At 42.0% G+C, this 22,972-nt stretch overlaps 1 protein-coding gene across 15 annotated transcripts in view; it reads left to right on the top strand.

Moving 5' to 3' along the window:
- Magi2 (membrane associated guanylate kinase, WW and PDZ domain containing 2) overlaps window positions 1-22,972 on the top strand; it is a 1,487,762-nt gene that overhangs the window by 1,028,072 nt on the left and 436,718 nt on the right. For 14 of the 15 annotated variants that reach the window (NM_053621.2, XM_087655501.1, XM_087655502.1 and 11 more), the window contains 1 exon segment: window positions 1,725-1,804. In NM_053621.2, the coding sequence (NP_446073.2) occupies window positions 1,725-1,804 (80 nt within the window). 15 annotated transcript variants of the gene reach the window in all.

Raw genomic sequence — 22,972 nt, 5'->3', positions numbered from 1 at the left:
CTCAGAGCAGTGCAAACCCAGAACAGGTAGACCTGGTGTATAAGAAAGTAGGGTGAGAGAACCATCTAGAACAAGCTGGTCAGCGGCATTTTCCATGGTCTCCGCTTCTGCCTGAAACTTCTGCCCTGACTTCTCTGGATGGCAGAGTGCAACAGAAATGTAAACCAAACAAACCTTCTCTTCTCTGAAGTTGCTTTGGGTCACAGGACCCTTCATAGCAGTGCAAAGCAAAGGAAGACACTGTTCTCAAATCAGAGATGCCCCCTTAGAAGCAGTCAAGCAGAGCTCATCCAGAAAAGGCTACCTGGAGAAGACGTTGACACATCGGTTGGCTTTCCAAAGTCTGGCTCGGCCACATCCTCCCTCTGTGCTGGCTGGAGAGCTCCTTTGTGAAGTAGAAAACAGTCTCGGGATTCTGTTAACGACTGTACTCTATAGGAAAGTTTCCCCATCTTCACTTCCAATACATCTGGTTGTCTGACTAAGATCTGAGACTCTGCCCTAGCTGGAGAGAATATGTATGTTGTCGTGAACATCCTGACCCCAGTGTATCTACTCAAGTCCACTGTGATCTGGTCCTAATGTCCACTTACCCTGTTCTTCCCTCCTGTGTTTCTTTCATTGCTCTTTGACTGATTCTTATGTCAATCTTACACGACCCAGCACCTTTGTCTTTGTCTCTTCTCTTCTTAAAGACTTAACAAATATTAAATTCCTCACTATTTGTCCATTGGTCCATGAGCTCCCATGATACAACAGAGGCAACTGCTCGGTTCTAACCACCAGTTGAACCATTAAGTAGTCCTGAATTATTATGCATAAGCATCACTTGGATTACTTGTCAATGACAGAATTTGGAGCAACTGGTTCCTCCCACAAATCATAATTCACATCCCCGTCAAAGACCAGGGCTGGTAGTTCTGCAAAGACCCCGAATGCATTGCGAACAAGTCCACCAGGTGACCCGAACACAACTAATGCCAGGACTCCATTAAGCGAGCCTCTGAGAAGATCTCTCTTGCTTCTAGATTTCAGAAGCAAGAACAGGAAACATTTTTTGCTCTTAAGCAATATTTTTTTTCCTTTCCATTCCTAGAAATTCCATTCCAAAAAACATTAGAATACAAACATTTTCATCTATTCCTTTTCTGGCTGGGATAAAAGCACTTAGGAGTGAGATAGCTTAATGTGAGTAAATAAACTTGCTATTAATCACGTTTGGAGAAAATGTAGAAATCCCAGGAACATGCTATAATTTGCATCACTTCTGTACTGCCTCTGCCAGCTCCGTGGTTAACAAAAACAATTGTTTATGAAAAGGGCAGCTTTAAGACGAAAATGCCGCTTCTGCAAAAGGCAGGAAACTACCGGAGTGTAAGGGCTGTGCTCTCCCAACTGGAGAATCCTGTGTTTGTAATAAATTCCTTTCGCTCTGGATGAGTTCCGCATTTTCAATGAGGTTAACTTGGCAACATTCTACTTGATTTTAATAAAAATAGCTGCTTTGAGGACAGGGAGCTGAGGTTGCCAAATTTACAGCTGCCTTGCACAATTACTCTCACACCTCCTTCAGGGCTACTTAGAACCAGTAAGCAAATTAAGTGTATCGATTGCAATTTTGTTAGACTAACCCGGCTCTTCTTTTTTTTTTTTTTTTTTTCTCAAGGAATAAACTTGGTTCCTTTTAGTATGTGTCTTTTCAGAGTGATCTCTTTTCTTTTCAGCCATAACACAAAGACAACATCATGGCTGGATCCACGACTTGCCAAAAAGGCTAAGCCTGCAGAGGAGTGCAAGGAAAATGGTAGGTTATTAAGTTTCGATTATTTCGCAGCCGTGCACTTTGGGGATGTTTGCAATTCTTAAAAGAGGTTCTTATGTAAAAAGGCAGTGGTCTGGCTGAAGTCATTTCCAAGTGTAATATTTACTGCTCAGATAAGAGAGGGCGAACTCCGGCATTTCGGCGGGGACATGTGGCTTACTGCTTCTCCCCCAAGGAGATACTGCCGAGGATCCCATCTTGGTCATCTGCGTGTTCTATTTAACTTCTAGCCCGGCGTCCTCCACCTACTAAGGACTTTTTGTTTGCAGTAGGTTTCTCTGAGGAGTCTAGTCTTTCAGCTAGAGCAGATATGATGCTGCAGAACTGTAAATGACACTTGGTGTCTCCCTCAAAGGCAACCACATCCTGCCACTTAGAACGGAATGGGTATTGTCCAGGAAGGTTGTATTCTATAAACGGGCAGTTGAATGAAACAGATAACTGGATGAGTGTCCTTGATGATCCTTACCATTTTCCAGGTCCTAGACAGATTGCAGACACTGGCTAAAAAAATGGGCTGTTCGCATGTAGGGGAAGAATTTTTAAAAATAATTTAGGTTACCAGATGAGTTCAAGCCGGGTTTGTAAATTCGTAAATCGCATGAATGAGGTCTGTAATTGAGGATCCTTGTGATTTCTAAAATTATTGAGTTAATGTAAAAGGAGTTCTTATCGTTTACCTAAAATACTTATTCTTACCTAATGATTTATTATTTGACCACATTTATAGCCTCTTTTTATCAAAAGTTGGAGCCCTATATGGAAGCGTATGTCGCTGATGGCCACATAAAGTTGACAAGAGTAATGGAGATTTAAACTTCTTTTTTAAGGTTTATTTTAAGTAGAAAAAAAACCTCTAATTCTCAAAGCTCTTTGATTTTTTTTTCTAATAGTAGCTCTAACATCCTGAGGTGACATCATGGGTTCCTATTATAAAATCAGGATAACTGTACTACCAAGTTAAATTACAAATTAGAAAATTCAATTGTATATACAGATAAATGTATACAGAGTCAATTTTAATCAAATCTATATGTAGCTTTCTAGAGTACGGCTGTGTGTGAATATGGCAAAAGTGATAGCGTTATTATATAACGTCTTTTTTTTTAAAGTACAGCTAGGGTACAGTGCATGGACAACATTGAGATGTGTATTGCAAACGGTGATAGACTGTAAATTAAAATGACCTCATGTGCTGCATGTGAAAGTTGCAATTTACTTAGGTCACAGCTGCTTGACCTTAGACTATCCTAATTAAAGTGACTCTAACAATTTTTCTATTTGTAAATACTGCTCTGCTCTGCTGTCTAGTGCTGTGGTTTGCCCTGGAGTTATCTGTATTTTGATACTAATTCCACTGCTCCAAGGGCAGCTGCCTAGTCTCTTACTCAGGAATCAGGTGACTTCACCAGAACCTTCTCCCCATTGAATTTGTAAAGTACTGGTGAGGGGCAGGTACAGGATAGAAGCAGGCCTGTCATTGGAGGAGAAGGAAGGATGGGCAGGAGAGAAGTTTGAAGGAAGGGGAGGAGAGTGGAACGGGAAGGAGGGAGAGGAGGAAGAGAGGGTGAGACACCATGGCTGGTGAGGTTAAGATTCCTCTCTGTGTATTTACAGGTTGTTATTAATGTTCTTAAGGGATGGATGGTACCAGGCCCACTTTTTAGGTGGGCAATAATATCTTATCAATTGGGTCAAAGGTTATTGTGTTGTGTGTTCTTTTATGTGGTGGTTTGAGTGTAGGAAAGTGTGCGGCGGCAGGAGACACTAGGCCGCCGCGGAGTTGGGATGTGTTTCCGCCAAGATATCTAGCAGATGTCTCGGGACACCGCGGTGCCAGACCTAGCGAGGTAAAAGACAACAATACTTTTTTTATTTTTTATATTTTTACAACAGCAGTCTAGCTCCTTCAGCTTGCTCCTGTCCTTCAAAATAAACCACTCAGATCAAACCTCTCCATCCCGGGGGATGAGGAAACAACATCATGCATTTTACAACATTCCACTGTTAATGTTCTACACATCTATATTTATCTGGGTTCTCTGGATGGTAGATGCCCAAATGAAATGCACCCAAAACCATATGTCCTTGAGAAATGAGGTCTAGAGAACACTTGGTGCTGGGCAGGTACTGTTTTCATTTGATACAAAATAATTCATAGACATTCCATAGATTCCCGAGATGCTAGGCCTTAGAAACTCATGTTTGTTTCATTGGATCACTACTGTTCTGGATATGTAATTTATGTTTTCTTGCCAAGAAAAGTGCTTCTGGGTGATACTGCTTTTTATGGTTTCCTTCCTGGAAATAACATGAATCACTACTGATTGCTAAAAGTGTTGAGGGGTCGCTTTCGAGGCTGCTGGTTAAGACAATTGGGCATCAGTTTCAGCTCAGACACACGAGGTCGGTGTAGTAATTTTCTGAATCCTGGAATGTGTGTAAAATGTGTGTCTGCAAACTTTGGGTCTTCCACATGGGGATATCCTTCTCCAGATGAGACGCCCCATTCCCCTGCCAGGCAGAGGGGCTCATTGTCAGTTGCCATGATCCAATCCAGAGCGGAGCCAACCTGAAGCTGGATTGGTTTCTGGTGAGATGCGGTCAATCTCTGCTGTTTCCTCACTCTCTGGGCACGTGTGTGCCAGGGTTTTCAGCTCACATCCTAATGTAGCTTGGCAAAGGCGATCTGGAGAGGGGCCACTTAGCTTATTTTAGGCTTCAAAGGGCACCTCAGCCTCTTTGCACCTACTCGCTCTCCTACAGCAATGAAAATGAGTGTGTGGTGAACCTAAGTAAGTGCTAATACATTCTTAGTTAAAGGCCCCGAAGCATGGCTTCTGTATGCTCTCATAGAACGAAAAAGATCTCACTTCTCCCTTAACTATTTAAAATATATAAACTTCACTCTGAGACCATACAAAATTAAAGATGGGCTGGCTTCGACACCTAGCATAAATTTTAGTCCGCCTCATCATGTGGGGCCTTTGCTCTTGGCACATCCTGAACACTGATATTTCTAAGCATTTTATTCTCAAGGCTGTAGGACTGTAGAAGAATCTAGGTTACTTTTGTCACTGTTTTTGGTTTTGTTTTTAGTTTTCAGGAATTTTAGCTTGGCGTTTACGTGTACGTGTCTGTGGGCTCTGCAGTTGTCCCACTCTAACAAGCACTGGGGAAAAATTGTCATAGGCCTTGGAAACAACTCTCTGTGTTCTCTGTGTCATCAAGACAGTCTCTCAGAAATTCCGTGCAACTCGCTCCTTTCCCTTACCTCCATCCCGGTCTCTCTTCACAAATCAGGTCTGAACTCAGATTTCTAAGATCCCCGGGTCAATATGAGGCATTGAAACTCTTCCTGCTCTCACCAGGTTTCGCCGCTACACAGACTTTTCTATCTAACCTGCAGCCTACCGGTCATATGTGGATATGCGGCCAAGGAGAGCTATGAGCAAACACAGAATGAAATACTCTCAGACATTATGTGAGAACTTTTACAGTGTGTGTGTGTGTGTGTGTGTGTGTGTGTGTGTGTGTCTTTCTGTCTGTCTGTGTCTGTGTGTCTCTCTGTGTGCATGCGTACACACACGCATCACACACATATGTGTTGACTTGATAGAGTAGCTTTTAAACTTGAACTTTTTAGGTAACCATAGCATGCTGCAATGTCCAAAGTTAGGTTGGTCCCTGACCCCTTTCAATATTGTACCCAGATTTTTACATGGTCAATCTTACTGCAAAGGAGAAATTTAAGTGCAGTTATTTTTAAAATGGGGTTTTGACAGGGAGAGAAAGGGCCTTACTACATAGCCCAGTCCAGACAGGCCTCAGCCTCACAATCGTCCTGTCTCCTTTTTCTGAGTGCTGGCATTATGGGGTTTATAGCCCCCTAACAGGCTCATAAACTCTCTGCGTTGAGTGTTTTATGTGTGTATGGGTGTTTGCTATGTTAAGACATAGGTGCTTAGTTTCTTGTCAGTTATAATTGGAAGCTAAGCGAAAGAAAAACAGGAAGGGTTCTCAGTTGACTTAAATGATACTTACGAAGATAGAAAGGCCAATAACATATTGCTTCTTGATGTCATGGGGATAAAGGATGGTCTGACTTGAAAAATGTAAGAAATAAATGGGTTTTTTTTTCTGTTTACAGGAAGGCAATCACTTGGCCCTTTTAATCTGAAAGCTAACACCCACTAAACATAAAAGCAACTCCCTTCTCACAGTGTGGTTTAAAATACCAAAGTCATTGTGCTCTGTGAATCTGTCATGCTCTGTGCAGTTGGGGAGTTTTAGCACCAGTGTACATGGCAGAAAAAAAGTTTCCACCTACTACTGGATTCTAATAATAGAATTTGGGGGAGTAGTGTTTAGTAATCCAATATAGTCGTATTTAAAAAGCCAGAGGGAGAGAAAGTTAGCGATTGAATAATTTGGATGCAAAACTGGTTAAATTCTGTGTAAAATACCATCCCATTTCACCCTCGGAATCAGAAGCATGGCGTTTCTCCCAGGACACTTTGAATGATAGCTCTTCCTGTTGCGACAAATCCCACAAGAATCAAGTGGGAGAGAGTCAGTCAGATACTGGAAGATAGGTCAGTTGGCAAAGGGCTTGTTATACAAACATGAATATCTGAATTTGATCCACATCGATTTTTTAAAAAAAGCCCGAACATGACAGTGGCTTCCTATAGTCCCAGACTGGGAAGGAGGAGAAAGACCCTGTCTCAGACAGTAAGGTGGTAACTGATTGAGATGTCACGTCAACCTCTGGCCACATGCAGATCTTTGCATACAAATACACCTGCTCATTCATGCACACACACACACACACACACACAAACACACACACACACTCACAATCATATACACAATGTGCCTGTGCATAAACATAAGCACATGCACACACAGCATTGCATGCACAAAATAAAAGCGTTCTTCTGGAATAGCTCTGTCAAAGTTTAAATATGACTCAGCTCAGGAGCACCCCCGAATGCTCTCTATGTTCAGGAGAATTCCTGTCATTATGTAGCCAAGAAAAACTGCTCCAAACCCTGGCAGGCAAGGACCTGATTCTCTAGCATCATGATTTTCATGGAAGAAGCATCCTCTTTCTTCCAAAAGAACTTAGCTTCATACACAGGAAGGATGGCGCTTATTGCCCCGTAAGTTCAGTTCCTTTAGACGGCACTCAGCAAACGAGCCTCCCAGAGGACAGGGTGGAGAGGGGAGAGGGAGACCTGACCTACAGTAACAGCTTTGGGCTTCTCTAAGGTTCTTGGAGAGTTGGAAGGGAACGGATCCATGTTTTCCAAGTCTCTAGTTGCAGCCTGATATTATTAGATTGATGTTTTCCTCTCTGTTCTATTAAAATGGCTTTAGATTTTCACAAAATAATAATTACATCTGCATCAACTACCAGGATTCAGGGTCTGAAGACTGAGTTTACTCATATTCCTACAGAAAAGGAAGGCGGTTTTAACTGCTGCCGTCACTAACGAGTCCTCGGAACTTTATCCTGAAAAAGCAATGAATTCAGAAACGGTCGTGTTTTATAATGCATACTGAATGTAATGTTTTTCCAGGGAAGAAAGTTGACTAAGATGTTACTTAGTTACAAGTCATTTATAAAACTGACACCAATGAGTATATACTTTCGTCTTTTAGGTACTGGCTTTAGATTGCCTCCTCTTTCTTTACATGAAAAGTCTGGCTTCTTTTCTCATTTAAATCTTTTTGATAATTAGTAACCCTAATTTCTCAAATATGTTCAATATAATCCAAATGCCTGTAATCTGGTGAACTTGCTAAGAACTTAGAAGTGTATTAGTGTAAGAAATTCTTTACCATCATTGGCTGATAAGGCTGTTTTCCTAACTTTAGCCATTCAGCTGGTGCCTTGGAATTTTCCTGATAGCTGATATCAGACATCTTTCCATGCAATTACCCGTTCTCTGTCAGCGATAAACCATGGAATGCCACGTCATGGTTTTAGCCATTTGGACTGATTTCTTTTCAGTAGCTTTTGGACATTCTTGACTCTGGCTATGAATTATTTCAGGGTGTACTCCCGGTAAACGTCCGTGCTTCCTCCTTCCGTCCTCTGCACAGGAACTCGTCCAGATGCTTGTCTTTTTTTTTTTTTTAATTAACTTGAGTATTTCTTATATACATTTCGAGTGTTATTCCCTTTCCCGGTTTCTGGGCAAACATCCCCCTCCCCCCTCCCCTTCCTTATGGTGTTCCCCTCCCAACCCTCCCCCCATTGCTGCCCTCCCCCAACAATCTAGTTCACTGGGGGTTCAGTCTTAGCAGGACCCAGGGCTTCCCCTTCCACTGGTGCTCTTACTAGGATATTCATTGCTACCTATGAGGTCAGAGTCCAGGGTCAGTCCATGTATAGTCCTTAGGTAGTGGCTTAGTCCCTGGAAGCTCTGGTTGCTTGGCATTGTTTTACATATGGGGTCTCGAGCCCCTTCAAGCTCTTCCAGTTCTTTCTCTGATTCCTTCAACGGGGGTCCTATTCTCAGTTCAGTGGTTTGCTGCTGGCATTCGCCTATGTATTTGCTGTATTCTGGCTGTGTCTCTCAGGAGAGATCTACATCCAGCTCCTGTCGGTCTGCACTTCTTTGCTTCATCCATCTTGTCTAATTGGGTGGCTGTATATGTATGGGCCACATGTGGGGCAGGCTCTGAATGGGTGTTCCTTCAGTCTCTGTTTTAATCTTTGCCTCTCTCTTCCCTGCCAAGGGTATTCTTGTTGCCCTTTTAAAGAAGGAGTGAAGCATTCACATTTTGATCATCCATCTTGAGTTTCATTTGTTCTAGGCATCTAGGGTAATTCAAGCATTTGGGCTAATAGCCACTTATCAATGAGTGCATACCATGTATGTCTTTCTGTGATTGGGTTAGCTCACTCAGGATGATATTTTCCAGTTCCAACCATTTGCCTACGAATTTCATAAACTCGTTGTTTTTGATAGCTGAGTAAGATGCTTGTCTTAATGAGCTCAACTCCTGTCCCTCTTTGTGGGTCAGCTATGGTTGTGTAAGTATCGGTCAGGTTTATGAGCAGGGAGCTGTATTTCAGTGGTGTATGTTTGGCTGTGTTGCTTCCTTATCCCTTGTACCTAGGGATGTCCAGCAAGCACCACTACTGAAAGGCCAGCTTCCCATGAGTGGTTGCCTGTGCTCTGCCGTACATCTTTGCATCCCTTCCATCCCTATACAATTTTTAGCCACGCCATCTTCCCTCGACTTTCATAGCTGCCTCTCAAGCCTTAGCTGAGCACAGTGGGAATTCCTACTCTATTCTTGATCAGCCTGCCTTATTTATTAGGTTCCCTACTTGTCCAAATAACTTTTAGAACTTTGTCTATGACTACAGAACATCTTGCTGGTATTCCGGAAGGAACCTCATTGAACCTATAGATTGATGTGGAAAAAAATTAATATACTGTCTTTAATTATGATGGGTTCCAACCCATGGGCATGATAATTCTTATTGTTGATGTCTTATTTGATTTTTCCCTCAGTGCTTTCTTAATTTTCCAGAAAAACATATTGAGCATGTTTTTAGTGTATATATAAGCATTATTTTTTTAGCGATAAGCATAGTATTGTGTTTTAAATCTCATTTTGATGATGTGCATATAGGAAAGCAGTTGCTCTTGTCTTAATTTTCAATGATTTGACCAAAGTCAGGTGTAAGCTATAGAAACTTTTCCTAGATTCCATATGATTTGATTTCTACCTACAAATTTTTTCACTTAGACAATTTTATTTTTTCTTTTTAATATTGGATTTATTTATTTATATTTCAAATGCTATCCCCTTTCCCAGTTTCCCATCCATTAACCCCCTATCCCATTCCACCTTCTTCTTCTTCTAAGAGGGTGTTTCCCCACCCATCCACCCACCCCCTCCCACGTCCTTGCCCTGACATTCCCTTACACTGGGGGGTCCAGCCTTGGCAGGATCAAGGGTTTCTCTTCCATTGATGTCCAACAAAGCCATTCCCTGCTACATATGCAGCTGGAGCCATGGGTCAGCCCATGTGTACTCTGCATGGTGGTTTAGTCCCTGGGAGCTCTGGTTGGTTGGTATTATTGTTCTTATGGAGCTGCAAACCCCTTCAGCTCCTCCAATGAGGACCCCCATTCTCAGTTCAGTGTTTGGCTGGGAGAGTCTGCCTCTGTATTTGTCATGTTCTGGCAGAGCCTCTCAGGAGACAGCTATATCAGGCTCCTGTCATCATGCACTTCTTGGCATCAGCAATATTGTCTGGGTTTGGTGGCTGTATGTATATGGGCTGGATCCCCAGGTGCGGCAGGCTTTGAATGGCCATTCCTTCAGTCTCTGTTCCAAACTTTGTCTCCATATCTCCTCCTATGAATATTTTCATTCCCCCTTCTAAGGAAGACTGAATCATCTGCACTTTGGTCATCTTCTTCTTGAACTACATGTGGTCTGTGGATTATATCTTGGGTAATCCAAGCTTTTGGGCTAATATCCATTTATCAGTGAATGCATACCATGTGTGTTTTTCTGTGATTGGGTTACCTCACTCAGGATGATATTTTCTAGTTCCATCCATTTGCCTAAGAATTTCAAGAGGCCATTGTTTTTGATAGCTGAGTAGTATTCCATTGTGTAGATGTACCACATTTTCGGTATCCATTCCTCTATTGAAGGACATCTGGATTCTCTCCAGCTTCTGGTTATTATAAATAAGACTGCTATGAAGATAGTGGAGCATGTTTCCTTGTTGTATGTTGGAACATCTTTTGAGTATATGCCCAGGAGTGGTATGGCTGGTAGTACTATGTCCAATTTCTGAGGAACCTCCAGACTGATTTCCAGAGTGGCTGTAACAGTTTACAATCCCACCAACAATGGGGGAGTGTTCCTCTTTCTCCACATCCTCACCAGCATCTGCTGTCACCTGAGTTTTTGATCTTAGCCATTCTGACTGGTGTGAGGTAGAATCTCAGGGTTGTTTTGATTTGCATTTTGCTGATGACTAAGGATGTTGAACATTTCTTTTGGTGTTTCTTAGCCATTCTATATTCCTCAGTTGAGAGTTCTTTGTTTAGCTCTGTACCCCATTTTAATACGGTTATTTGGCTCTCTGGAGTCTAACTTCTTGAGTTCTTTGTATATTTTGGATATTAGCCCTCTATCAGATGTAGGATTGGTAAAGATCTTTTCCCAATCTGTTGGTTGCCATCTTGTCCTAATGACAGTGTTTTTTGCCTTACAGGAGCTTTGCAATTTTATGAAGTTCCATTTGTTGAAACTGTTAGTCTAGTATATTTATATGGAGTGATTTTTCAGCCTAACCTGGTCATGGTGTACAATTCTTCATGTGGTTTTATGTGTCCATGTGCTTTGTTAATCTGCTGATATTTTATTAAAGAAGTGGTGTCTGTAAGCAATATTTGTCCATAATTTTCCTTTTTGTACACTTTTATCTAGGCAATATGGCCATATAGAATATGTACTTGTGGGGCGGTGAGTTTCCCTTTCCTGTTTTCTGTACAAGGCATGGAGCCAGGCTTTCTATGTGCAAGGCAAGCAGTCTCTGACCTAGCTTTGCCCCAGTCCTAATATGAGTTGATAATCTGACCAATCTGTTCCAGTTTTCTTTCTGATGCTATGATAAACAGTGTGATCACAGGCAACCTGACGGGGAAAGAATTTGTTTCAAGTTACAATCACTCCACAAGAGAAGTCAGGGCAGGGAGGAAGCCTGACTACCCCTTGCTCAGAGTTTCCTGGCCACCTAGCTTTCTTATATTGCCCAGGCCTACCTGTCCAGGTATGGCACCACCCACAGAGATGCCCCTCTCCATTACCAGTGAACAGTTGTCTACAGACATGCCTACGGGCCAAGCTCAGTGAGGCAGATCTCTTCACAGGTGCCTCAAGGCGACAAACAAGATTAGTGGTTTCACCCTTTCTCCTTCCTGTAATGGTATGTGTAGTATGTCGTTCCATTGTTCTTTACATGTTCTCCAGGGAGATCACCTGGCCTGGATGTTCTTCTCCCTGCAATTTTTAATTGAAAATTCAGATGAATTAAGCATGGTGAGATGATGTGGGTCATGGGCATTTTACTTAGCATTGGTGGATTGTGCTTTTATAGCAGTTGGTCTGTTTCTTCTAAGTGGTCATATTAAAAAAATCAGCCCACCTTCTCCATGTTGTTGAATTCGGTGACTGAATTATATAAACGTATATACCTTATTCTTGGTATGAGGGGTTATATTTAAGTTTATCTTAGACATTTTCTATGCACTCTTTTAAAATGGGCATTTGAAGTAAAAAAAAAAAAATCTTTTTTTTAGCAGTGCCCTTCTTTCAATTTCATAGGTAAGGTTGGGCCTGTTTTATATTTTAAGTTCCAACTGCAATTTAGTTTCTTGAGCCCTTGCAATAAAATTTTGCTCATCCCTGACTTAAGAGCTTCTGGCACATCGGGTGCTCCATTTGCCCCGAGTCAAATGGCGGTGCAAGGTAACTCTGTAGGACACAGGCTGTCTGTAACAGGGATGTGAGAAACTACATCTATGAGATGACAAGTGTTTCACATGACTTTTCTTCACTGCCCGTGCAGACTGGCAGGTGTGGGATAGGAATAGGTCATCCTGTATTGATGTCACCAGTTCAGATGCCTTAGCCTGCCACTGCCAGTGAGGTATGGGCTGGTCATCTTGCTTACTATTGATGATATCATGGGTACAATATAAAATCTATCATCCTGGCAAATAGTATTTGGGATGAGGTTTCCCCCAGGTCCCTCGCACTCTTCCCTGGACATTTTTTCCAGAAGGAGTAAGGTTCTTCTTGTTTGCTGTCTTCCTTCTTCAATGATATGATCCTGTTGTCTGCTTTGGGCTGCGGCTGCCTTGAGGCATAGTCTGAAATGTGAAAGTGACAAGGCACCCTGGAGACTTAGGGTATTGTTCTTGCTTAAATCCTAATTTCCCCAGCCAATCCGCCAGCTTCTTTCAGAAACTTTTAGGATTGCCTACTGAATCATCAAGGATTTTAATTGCAGTTAAAGAAAAAGAAGAATTGAGTCTTCACCATTTTTATGAGTTAAGATGTCTAAATGTTCCGAATTGGTTTTTGTTGTTGTCGTTGGTGGTGGTGGTGGGGGGTGGTGGTGGTGGGGGGTGGTGGTGGGGGGTGGTGGTGGGGGGTGGTGGTGGGTGGTGGTGGTTTTTGGTTCTTGAGGGGTTTTTGTTGATTTTTTCTTTGTTTGGTTTTGTTTTTTTTTGGTACCAAATGATAACTTTGAAGGATAAAAAGTTGAATGGGCATGGGTGTATTTGTAGGGAGGGATGGTTTAAGAACGGGCTTGGATAGAGAACAGAAGTGATAAAAAAAAGAATGAAGATTAGTGGGCTGAGAAAGTTTAAGCTAGAAGAAGTTAGAGAATGGGAGACAGGAGTGAGTGGGGAAAAGGTCAGCTACATCTAATCAAATATGAAAAGGCATAAGAAAACTGTTTCTACATTGCAAGCTGTTTAAAAATGACACGGTACTTCAAGCTTTAGAAGTGTTCTCACCCATTTTCTCCTTTGAAAATACCAACAAGTGATATTAGTTTTGAGTTCACACTGATCACACAATATGCTGGAGTTCAGAGTTAAGACCCTCGGTCCTTGAGCAAAACTGATGAGACCTGAATCCGAGACACTGAGTTCCAGATAGTGATCAATGCTCTGTCGTCCTCCACATACAAGGTGTGTAAACCAGACACGTTAAAGTTCCGATGTGCATCTTAAAGAAACTGCTTAAAGATTTGTATATATAGTTTTATATTTTAAATAAAAGTGCTACTTTATATATTCTCATTTTTCTCCTCTGATCTGTCATATCAGTAAATAGACTGATGAGTATAATTTCATGATCCAAATATTTCATATCTGGCAACTTATTCTTAAACCAATAGAATACATGTAGTGCTCTATAAATTATTTTTAACGTATTTAATTGGATTCTGAGTTCATGAAATTTTTAAAAAGGAACAAGCGTCTGTTGTTCTCTCTGTTTCTCAAATATTCACTGCAGTCCACAATACTTTAGCTCCCTGAGAGCTAAATGTGGTTCTGTCAATCACACTGCCAGGCATACCATTAAGTGTCCCTCGGTAGTGAGATCTGCTCAGTAATGCAGAAAGTGAAAGAAAAAAGGCTAAACCCTGATCTGAATTGTTACAGACAAGCTCTTCAAACATGACAGAACTCTGATCCAGGTCACCAACACAGAGTGAAGCCCTTGGACATTAACTATGACTTACGGTTGGGGGTGGGGTGTAATTTCAGCGGCTGAGATGCAATGATGTAGTATCCCTTCCGATATATGGAACTGTAGTTTCCTAAATGCCAAGCATCATAAAGCCACAAAGTCATGCTTCTTAAAGCGGCTGGTAATAAAAAAGGAAACATTTCCACCCAGTTAGGGTAAAGAAAGAACACTAGGACTATGAGGTCAGCATCAAGAATCTCAAAGTGTGTAGTTTTCATTGAAGCTAACCATTTAGCTATCCGTGCTATGAAAAAGAAGAGAAGGGGGAAGAAGAGGAGGACAAGGAGGAGGGGAGGAGGAGGAGGGAAAGGAGGAGAAGCAGAAACAGAAGAAAAGGGAGGGGGAGGAGAAGAGAAGAAGAGGAGGAGGAGGCGGAGGAATTAGATTTTTCATGAGGTCATTGGGGGAAGTCCTTGAGCTTAAAAACATACTGCCTTCCAACAAACAAAAAACAAGCAAATATACTTTGGTGTTTTGGTAGCAAAACTAGGGGGGGATTCCAAGTCAACTTACTGTTATGATCCCAGGGACTACCTGCAAATCACTTGTGAAATTTTGCTGACTGTGCTCATCTCCCTTCTGGACACTAAGCTGTAAATCCCACATCATCCACAGTATGTGACATGTAAATATTAAATCTGACACTTTGTCTTTTTTCTGTATTCTCATTATCAAATGCCTCACTATCTCACTTATTTTTTAAGTATTTACTTCCTCCCCATTTCCCCTGCCTTTTTATATTTATTCAACTCAAATAAATTTCCTCTGGGGAGTGATTTACTCCTGTCTCTATTCCATGTTTCAAGGCTACAGAAAGTTTCTTTGATACTCACATGTATGTGACATCATAAATTCTTACTCCTTTCTGTGTGGTTCATCACCAGTGATGGAAGCAAGTTTATCTCTGTAACTATATCTATAAACCCACACAGCTAGCAGACTCGAACATTAGCCATGCAAAACAGCAAACAAATAGAAATATTTATAGTAGCCATCTTTTTCATTGATGTGACAACGCTCTTAGCCAAAACTTTTCACAGAAGGAGAGGTTTATTTTGGCCCACAGTATCCATCATGGTGGGGAAGAGACAGGGCAGAGTGGAGAAGGACAAAGTTGATCACATTACAACTGTAGTCAGGAAGCGGAGAGAGGCATGCTGGTGCCTCCTCTCTATTGGCTCACTATTTCCTTGTAGGACCCAGGCCATAAGTCAGCGCCAACTGCATTCAAGACACATCTCCCCCAACCCAGGCAAACCTATTTGAAAGCTCCTTTAAACAGCCAGAAATGTGTTTCCATAGTGATTTTAGATCCAATCAGTATGATAATGCTGTTTACCCATATCTTGACACTGATGAATGCCACCTTTAGAGAGAGTATACATGAGAAGACGTAACCCTTACTACCCTCTCCAAAGTGATACAGACTTAGCAATGCTAGACCGTCCGCCACATAAGGGGAAGTCAAGACAAGTCCACAGGAACCAGCATTCAGAGAAGTCAATCAAAGAGCTGAAAGGAAGCCCAATTCTACAGGCTGCTTTTACTAAGAGTCACTTCCAAATGTTCCATGGGGTCACGTTCCATGGTGGGTGACAGGTCTCCTGACCCCTCTGCCATTAACACACAGGAGCTCCAGGAAAGGCTCCTGATTCATTTTTTATTTTAACCCTTAAATTTCCTCCCATTAGAAATACAAAGTGCTACACCCACTTCTTACATTCCATTTTGTTTCTCTTATGAGATTAATCCCGGGCAAGTCTAGACCACTCTATCTTCGAGTTTAGAGCACTCCTACTTCAAGCAGGTCTGCGTTTGTTACACACCGAGTCTCTTCTGAAGCATAAAACTTGTCCTCATTACTGAACAATGACTCATGTACTTATTTTCTGCTCCTCAATCTCTTCTCCTGTAGGAAATCATTCATAGAAGAAACCATGTCTTAGGCTTTCTGAAACATATCATCTAAGAAGTATCTCAGTTGGTTAGCTCCTTCCACTGTTAACAATAATGTAATTATTCTTCACTTTTCTTTCCAAATTCAACCTGAAACTCTGGTTTGTAGTTATGTTTAAGACTTGTGTGTTGGTACATATGTCTATTCTACTTCTTTTCTTGGAGGCAGTATTTTCTTCTAGTATTGCTTTGTTTATTTCTCAGTGATTACAAAGTGATTTGTTGCCATTACACACACACACACACACACACACACACACACACACACACACACACACACACACTCTTGGAACTTCCTTAAGAATCAAGTTTTAAAAGTCTGCCCATCAACTTAGGGCATACAGAGAACATGGTGTTGCCTCTAAGATACCGAGGGAGCTTGGGGCAAAATGAGGACCTAAGAGGAACAGAAATGAACATGTATCTTGACATGTCTTGATTTTACTTTATAGACCCCAAAATTCAGCTTTCTAATAGGGACAGTGCATTCCCCGATTTCAATATCACACTAAATAGTGTTGTGGATACCTTTTGCTAGCATCATTCAGACACGTCATACCGAAACAGTGTTCTCTAAACAGTGGCCCAAAGGAATAAAATACTGCCTTAAATTTATTGAATATTTCACAGGCTTCTGGGTAATAAATAGCCCTTATATTTTTCTTATTAAAAGGTTGTCCATTTTCTTTCCCATTTTCCTTCTATCTAAAACTGTATCAAATCATTCTACTATAGGCCATTTAGTATGTAAATTGAATTGCTATGCATGAAACAATGTATTCTTTTAAATCAAAAGTGAAAATAATAAGGGGCCGAAGAGGTTGTCCCATAGTTAGAGCTCTTATTGCTCTTGCAGAGGACTAGGAGTTGGTCCTCAGCACTCCCTACCAGATGTCTCAAGCTCCAGTTGCTGGGTTTCTGAAGCGCTCCAGCCTCCTTGGGCACTATACTCACGGCACATAGAAATACATGGACGTACAATGCATACACATGAATAATTTTTTCAATTAAATTAAAAAATACAGAACATGAATAAAACTGTATCCATTGTCTCCTTCATTGGTATAGAGCAACTAAACTGCCCCCTTTAGATTTGGTAAATGCCATCGGCTGTTCCTAGGTGACACAGTCCTTATTATCTGTGTTCTCTTGAAAAGTGTTGCCTTCCAGTAAGAGAATGTCACCATGTTGAACGGAAAATGACCAATGAATTCATAGGCAAACTGAGCAAAGAGATGACCTTTAGCTGTTCAAACTGTGGCAGTTGGAAGACGCTGATGCAGACTGAGGAACTGAAATAAGAGCAAATTGATTCAGCAACACAGTTGGTGATGCCCATCTCAAAGGATGGAAAGGTTAATCACTTTTAGAGCTAGTTGCTGGAGTAACTTCAGGCTGCCCAGACAACTCTGGCCTCCCGAAAGGTACTATCAGTAGACATAGTGTGGCTTCAGAACCTTCTGCCATTTGCTGAGTACCTGGCTGTGTGAGCTTCCTCCATAAGGAACTCCTAAGCAAGGTGGATTGTTTCATTTCTCGCATTCTTTTCTCAAATGCCAACATGGAAGGAAATACTTTCAAGGATTTTTAGAAATATGACTTGTTAAATAAAATTCAGGCTGGGCCCTGCCTGGCCACAGCTTTCTACCTGAATATCCACCCTACTGTGAGATGCTGGAGCTCGTGAGGGAGGCATTCCTGCAGAACCAGAGCTGCAGGATCGCCATGACTCTGGCGACGGAAGGTTGCCAAGTCTCAGCAAAGGTCCAATCTTTATGGTTCTTCAGAAGCCAGAAACCTTGAAGCAGACCGAGGACTCCTTGCAATGAATGAAAAACAAAATGTGTGTACTGCGTGACATATGCAGTTTCCGTTGTCACTACGAAAAACGAGTATTTGTTGGAGAGGTGGGAAGAAGGAAGAATCGTGCCGTGAGTGAGCAGTAGAGAGAGGTGGAGCCGGAGACTCTAGCAGCAATAGATGTGGGGAAGCCTGTGGCAGACAAGGGAATGTGTTGCTACTGAGTAGGGTCTACAGGGAATGCAGCAGCCAGGAGCTTTGACTCTGACTTGGCTCCGAATACAATTGCCCTGGTTCTGGGCAACGACAGGCTGTCCAAGATGAAGAATGGGTTATTTTCTGGATTGGACTTCCTTGAGAGACCTCTATGGCCCATGCTGCCCATGAGGGCACTTGATACCATTCCTCTACACAAGGCTGTGTTGAAGCCCAAGGTTCATTTGGATGTCGGTGGTCCTACAGCAGCAGGGAGCTGTGTTGATGTCACTGGCCTAAGGTACCACCAAAGCACATAGGGATGTCCTTGATCTGGGCCACTGCCTGAAGCAATACTGATGTTCAGGTCCTGCTGCCACACGGGGCTTACTGATGAGTAGTCTGTGCTGCCACCTGAGGCCATAGTCATATCCAGGTCAGCTGCCACCGAGGGCCATGTCTGGCTCTGTGGGCCTACCTACCATAGCTGGGGTGTGCATTGGTGTCCGCGGTCTGTACTACCACCAGAGACGGAGGTCCATGTGGATGCCATGGTCCATGCTGTCTCCAGAAACCATGTGGAAGTCCATGGTCTGTATTCCTCCTGACTAAAAGGGCAAAGAAGCTACTTTTGCCATGCTGCTGATAACTACAGACTCATAACTGAGAAAGAGGGAAGGACACAGAAGGCTTCTGTGACAACCCCTACCCCAACTCCACCCCATCTCCCAACAAAAAAATAAATAGCAGGCTAGACAGAAAGCCACCAAAGAGAGTGCTTTGAAATTGTGATATGGATGCTAAAGTCTAAGCCTCTACAATTAAAGGCTTCTGGCAAGAGAACATGGGGAAGGAAGGACTCAGTTTTCTTTAAGAGGCTGGCCACCAGGAGTTTGACCATGCCCCATTGAGTATATGGGTGGCACAAATTGGATTTATTAGTGTTATTGTTTTGTTTTATTTTCTGTTTGTTGGCTTGCTTGCTTCCTTTTTCCTTTTTTTAGTGGGGGGGTGGTGGTTGTCACATGTTGGCGAGACAGATTTAGGAGGACTAGAAAAAGGTTCATGGTGTGAATTCCCAAATAATCAATAAAAATCTTGTAAAAACAATGAAATAAAACTCAGACTTAATTCCAGTATGGTCCTGTCCTCTACTTTGTGGCTAATTTTATTATTTTTAATATTAGTGATTGTATTTTAAGGAATTATTATATAATTCCTTTATCCCCTGGTGAGACACTTGATGTCATTTCCCCCCATTTTGCAGAGAAGAGAATCTGTGATCAGTCAATTCTTTTATGAAAGAAGATACAAAACAAAATCTAATAAATTGTAGCTACATTTACATAGACTTTTTTTTCTTATTTCCCCTTCTTTGTAAATGGTCTTTGATTGTCATGCTGAAATACCGCTATTCTCCCTTTTGTAAAAGAACAGCAGGAGGACCACACTTCTCAAGCAGTAAGGTTGGTCAGTCTAATTTACTTCTAAAAGAATGGTTCAGTCACAGAACATGTGATCAGAAACCTCGCTCAGTCTGAGCACGAGGTGATGGAGAAACAATATATGTGACCCATTCTGAGGCAAGAACAAGATGCATGTAACATTGCAAAGAAATTTGGATACCCTTTTAAAATTTATGGTTGCCAGTAAAGGCCCACCTTAAGAATGTATTAATATATAGTTTATGTGAATTTACTTGGGCAACCTACGTGTGACGGTAAAACAAAACTTAGAGAAAAATACCCTAACACATAGGAGCCCTAACTTCAGGTTTAACTTAGACCATCTTTGTAAAAGAGTCTCTCTGTGCTCACCCAAAAGAGTGGAATTTTCTTTCCATTCCAAAGTTTATACCTATAATTAGTAAGCAAATTGTTAATTCTTCTCCGTGTTCTGTTGAAGTGCAGAGAGAATCGAAATTGCTTGCCAAGCCCATGTATGCTTTAAAACATCCTCAAAATAGATTTCTTATATTTTTGAACACTGTGCACGTAAAATAAACTAGATTACTAGTTCCAGTGCATCAGAGGCAACACTAAAAGGGAAACATGAAGTATGTTTCTCAACTTAATCTCATTAAGAAGAAAGAAATGAAGCCTACGTTAAAAACCTTTCTATAAATAGTCAAGCTATACCATTAAATATAGGAGGAACAATATATTAGTGAGTATTAGTGTGTTTTAGCTAACTTTTTGTGTGCGTGTCTTTTATGAGCCTAATATAATTGTTGTCTGGAGGCTTGCCTAGTGCCTCTGCTAACCTAGCCCTAGTCCTGGGAACTTCCTGCCTCTGTACAGTCTTAATTGGGCCTCGAATGTTTTCAGCCTCTGAGACTTGCTGCTGAATAAGCTCACCCTTTCCGGTTCTTTCTGAACTCTAGCTGGCTGATTCCACCCAGCTGTTTTGGCTCCAACTCCTCTCTCAGCTGACTGATTTAATCTGGCTTCTCTCAGCCTCTCATGAATTGCTCTGCGAGGCTCAAACTAACTCCAGCAATTAGTCCAGATCTTCATGCTCCTCCTCATTCCCTAGCTCATTCTGTCTTCACCTGTGTCTAGTTTGTTCTTTCGTCGACCTGTCTCTGTAAAACTCTCCCAGTTAAAACTGCCTCCTTCCTCCGCAGGGCCCCTCAAGTAGCTTCCCTTTCCTCTTTCTTCTTGTGAGAGACGGGTATATCCTATTCTGTCAAATCTTTTTCTGTCCGTCACTCAATTAGACATCACTTTCACACATGGGCGCCTTCTTCTCCAAGTAACTTTATCTTCATTGCTTAGGGCTAAACGTGTGTACTTAGGATGTGTCTGTTCCAGCCTGAGAGATTAAAGATGCGCACTTAGGGCTAGCCATACCACACCTAGAAACAGGCTCTTTTTTTAGTAAGTAACAGAATCTTGGGCTTCACGGTATGATCAAATATCCTGCAACTACTTTTCAGCAGTTGAACATCGTTCATGTTCTTCACCCCGCAGTCTACATGTAATTGACAAAATCCCATTGCAGCTAGAGGGCAGGGCTCAAATGTACAGTACTATTCATAGAGATAGCATAGATCCCAGGGTTCAAATGTAGGACACTATTTCTAGAGATACTGGACTCGCTGCCCTAATTGCTGTGATAAAAGATCAAACAACGTAAAGAGGGAAAGGTCGATTTGAGCTCACAGGCCAAGGGTACAGGCCAGTAAGATAAGAAGTCATGACAGTAGGCATTTGTACTGGGTTTTCACATTGCATCCTCAGCTAGGAAGAGGAGGGCAAGCAATGCTGTCATTCAGTTTGCTTTCTCCCTCCTATTCAGTCAAGGACCGTAGCCCTTGGAAATATGCTGCCCTCAGTTAAAGAGGGTCTTCCCACATCAATTCATCTTATCTAAAGAATGCCTCACAAGCAAGCCCAGACCCTAACCTAATCAAGTTAATGGCTCCCAAGTCTGCCCAGAGACTTGCCTCTTTGGTGGTTTTTAATCCTGTCAAGCTAATAACCAGCGTCAATCATCACAAACAGCAACACTATGTTTTAAGTTCATTTTGAATTCATTTCCTATTTGGTTCACAATACCTTATCTGCATTGCGCTAGGCACAACGCAAGAGATTTAACATAAAAGGACTGGTGGGGAGGGTGATCATGTTGACTTTGCAGTACCATGATGAGCAAATCATCTGTTTTGATCTCTTTCTGTGCAGATGCACAGACCAATGCCAACAAAGCATCCAGAGAGCATAAGGCAAAAATTAATGAATTCTGAGTAAATAGATTCGTATTGTCTACATAGACACATTACTATAATAGAACACCCAAGATAACCAACCTCGAAGGAGGAATGCTTTGGTTTGATTCACAGTCTGTGATGAGGCCATACACTGGTTGCTCACGGCAAACGAAGTTTCTTACTTCATGGCAATCAGCGAACAATGAACAAAAAGGAAGCAGAAGAGACTAAGAGGCACAGTCCTTCCAGGATGCTCCTCCAATGCCCTATGTCCCCTCACCATCCTCAGTCTCATTAGGATTTTAATATTTTCCAACAGAAAAAACAAAAACAAAAACAAAACCCTGAGTATCTTAGTAGAAATACCATGACCAAGGCAAGTCTTATGAAGAACAGCAGTTAATTGGGACTGACTTACAGGTTCTGAGATTCAGTCTATTATCATCATGGTGGGAAACAGGGCAGGGATAGCGCTGAAGGAGCTGAGAGTTCTACATCTTGTTCCAAAGGCTAACTCCCAAAGACTGGCTTCTAGGCAGCTAGGAGGAGGGTGTCAAAGGCCACCTCCACAGTGACACTCTTCCTCCAACAAGGCCACGCCTACTCCAGAAATGCAACACCTCCTAATAGGACCACACCTATTCAAAGCATCACACTGAGAACCAAACATTTAAATCATGGGCCTTTGAAGGAGGTACCAGATCCAAACTCAAGCAGCACTTACTAACTCCTCCTTGGTTTTAAAGCCCTTCACCAGGGAGTGGATGGGCATAAGAAAAGAGCACATATGCAAAAGCAGTAAAACTACTATGAGAATAAGGAGACCAGGCATTAGGAGTGCTTAGGGTAGCAGATATCCATTGTTCTACAGAGAGTCTAAATGGAAACACCTGGTACCCACTTCAGAAGAAAGTCCAGAGTAGAGTGGTTTTCTCTCACAGGAGTCTAGCTAATAGGCCCCACGCTGGCTATCCAAGATAGCTTCCTAACAAAGATTAATTAGGAGACTCAAAGTGAATTTCTCTCCAAACAAAGTCCTGTGATCTCTAAGGTCTGAGCCTGGGAGTCTTCCTGTGGCACAACCGGTCTTTCATCCCACAGCCAATTCCAGGAAATTGGGGAAGTACCATCAGTATCATGCTGGCTCTGGACTGTTTTTTTCAGTCAGA

This window comes from Rattus norvegicus, chromosome 4, assembly GCF_021556685.1.
Source record: "Rattus norvegicus strain SHRSP/BbbUtx chromosome 4, alternate assembly SHRSP_T2T, whole genome shotgun sequence".
In the NCBI taxonomy this organism is placed as follows: Eukaryota; Metazoa; Chordata; class Mammalia; order Rodentia; family Muridae; genus Rattus; species Rattus norvegicus.
This window is presented reverse-complemented; position numbering and strand designations above follow the sequence as displayed.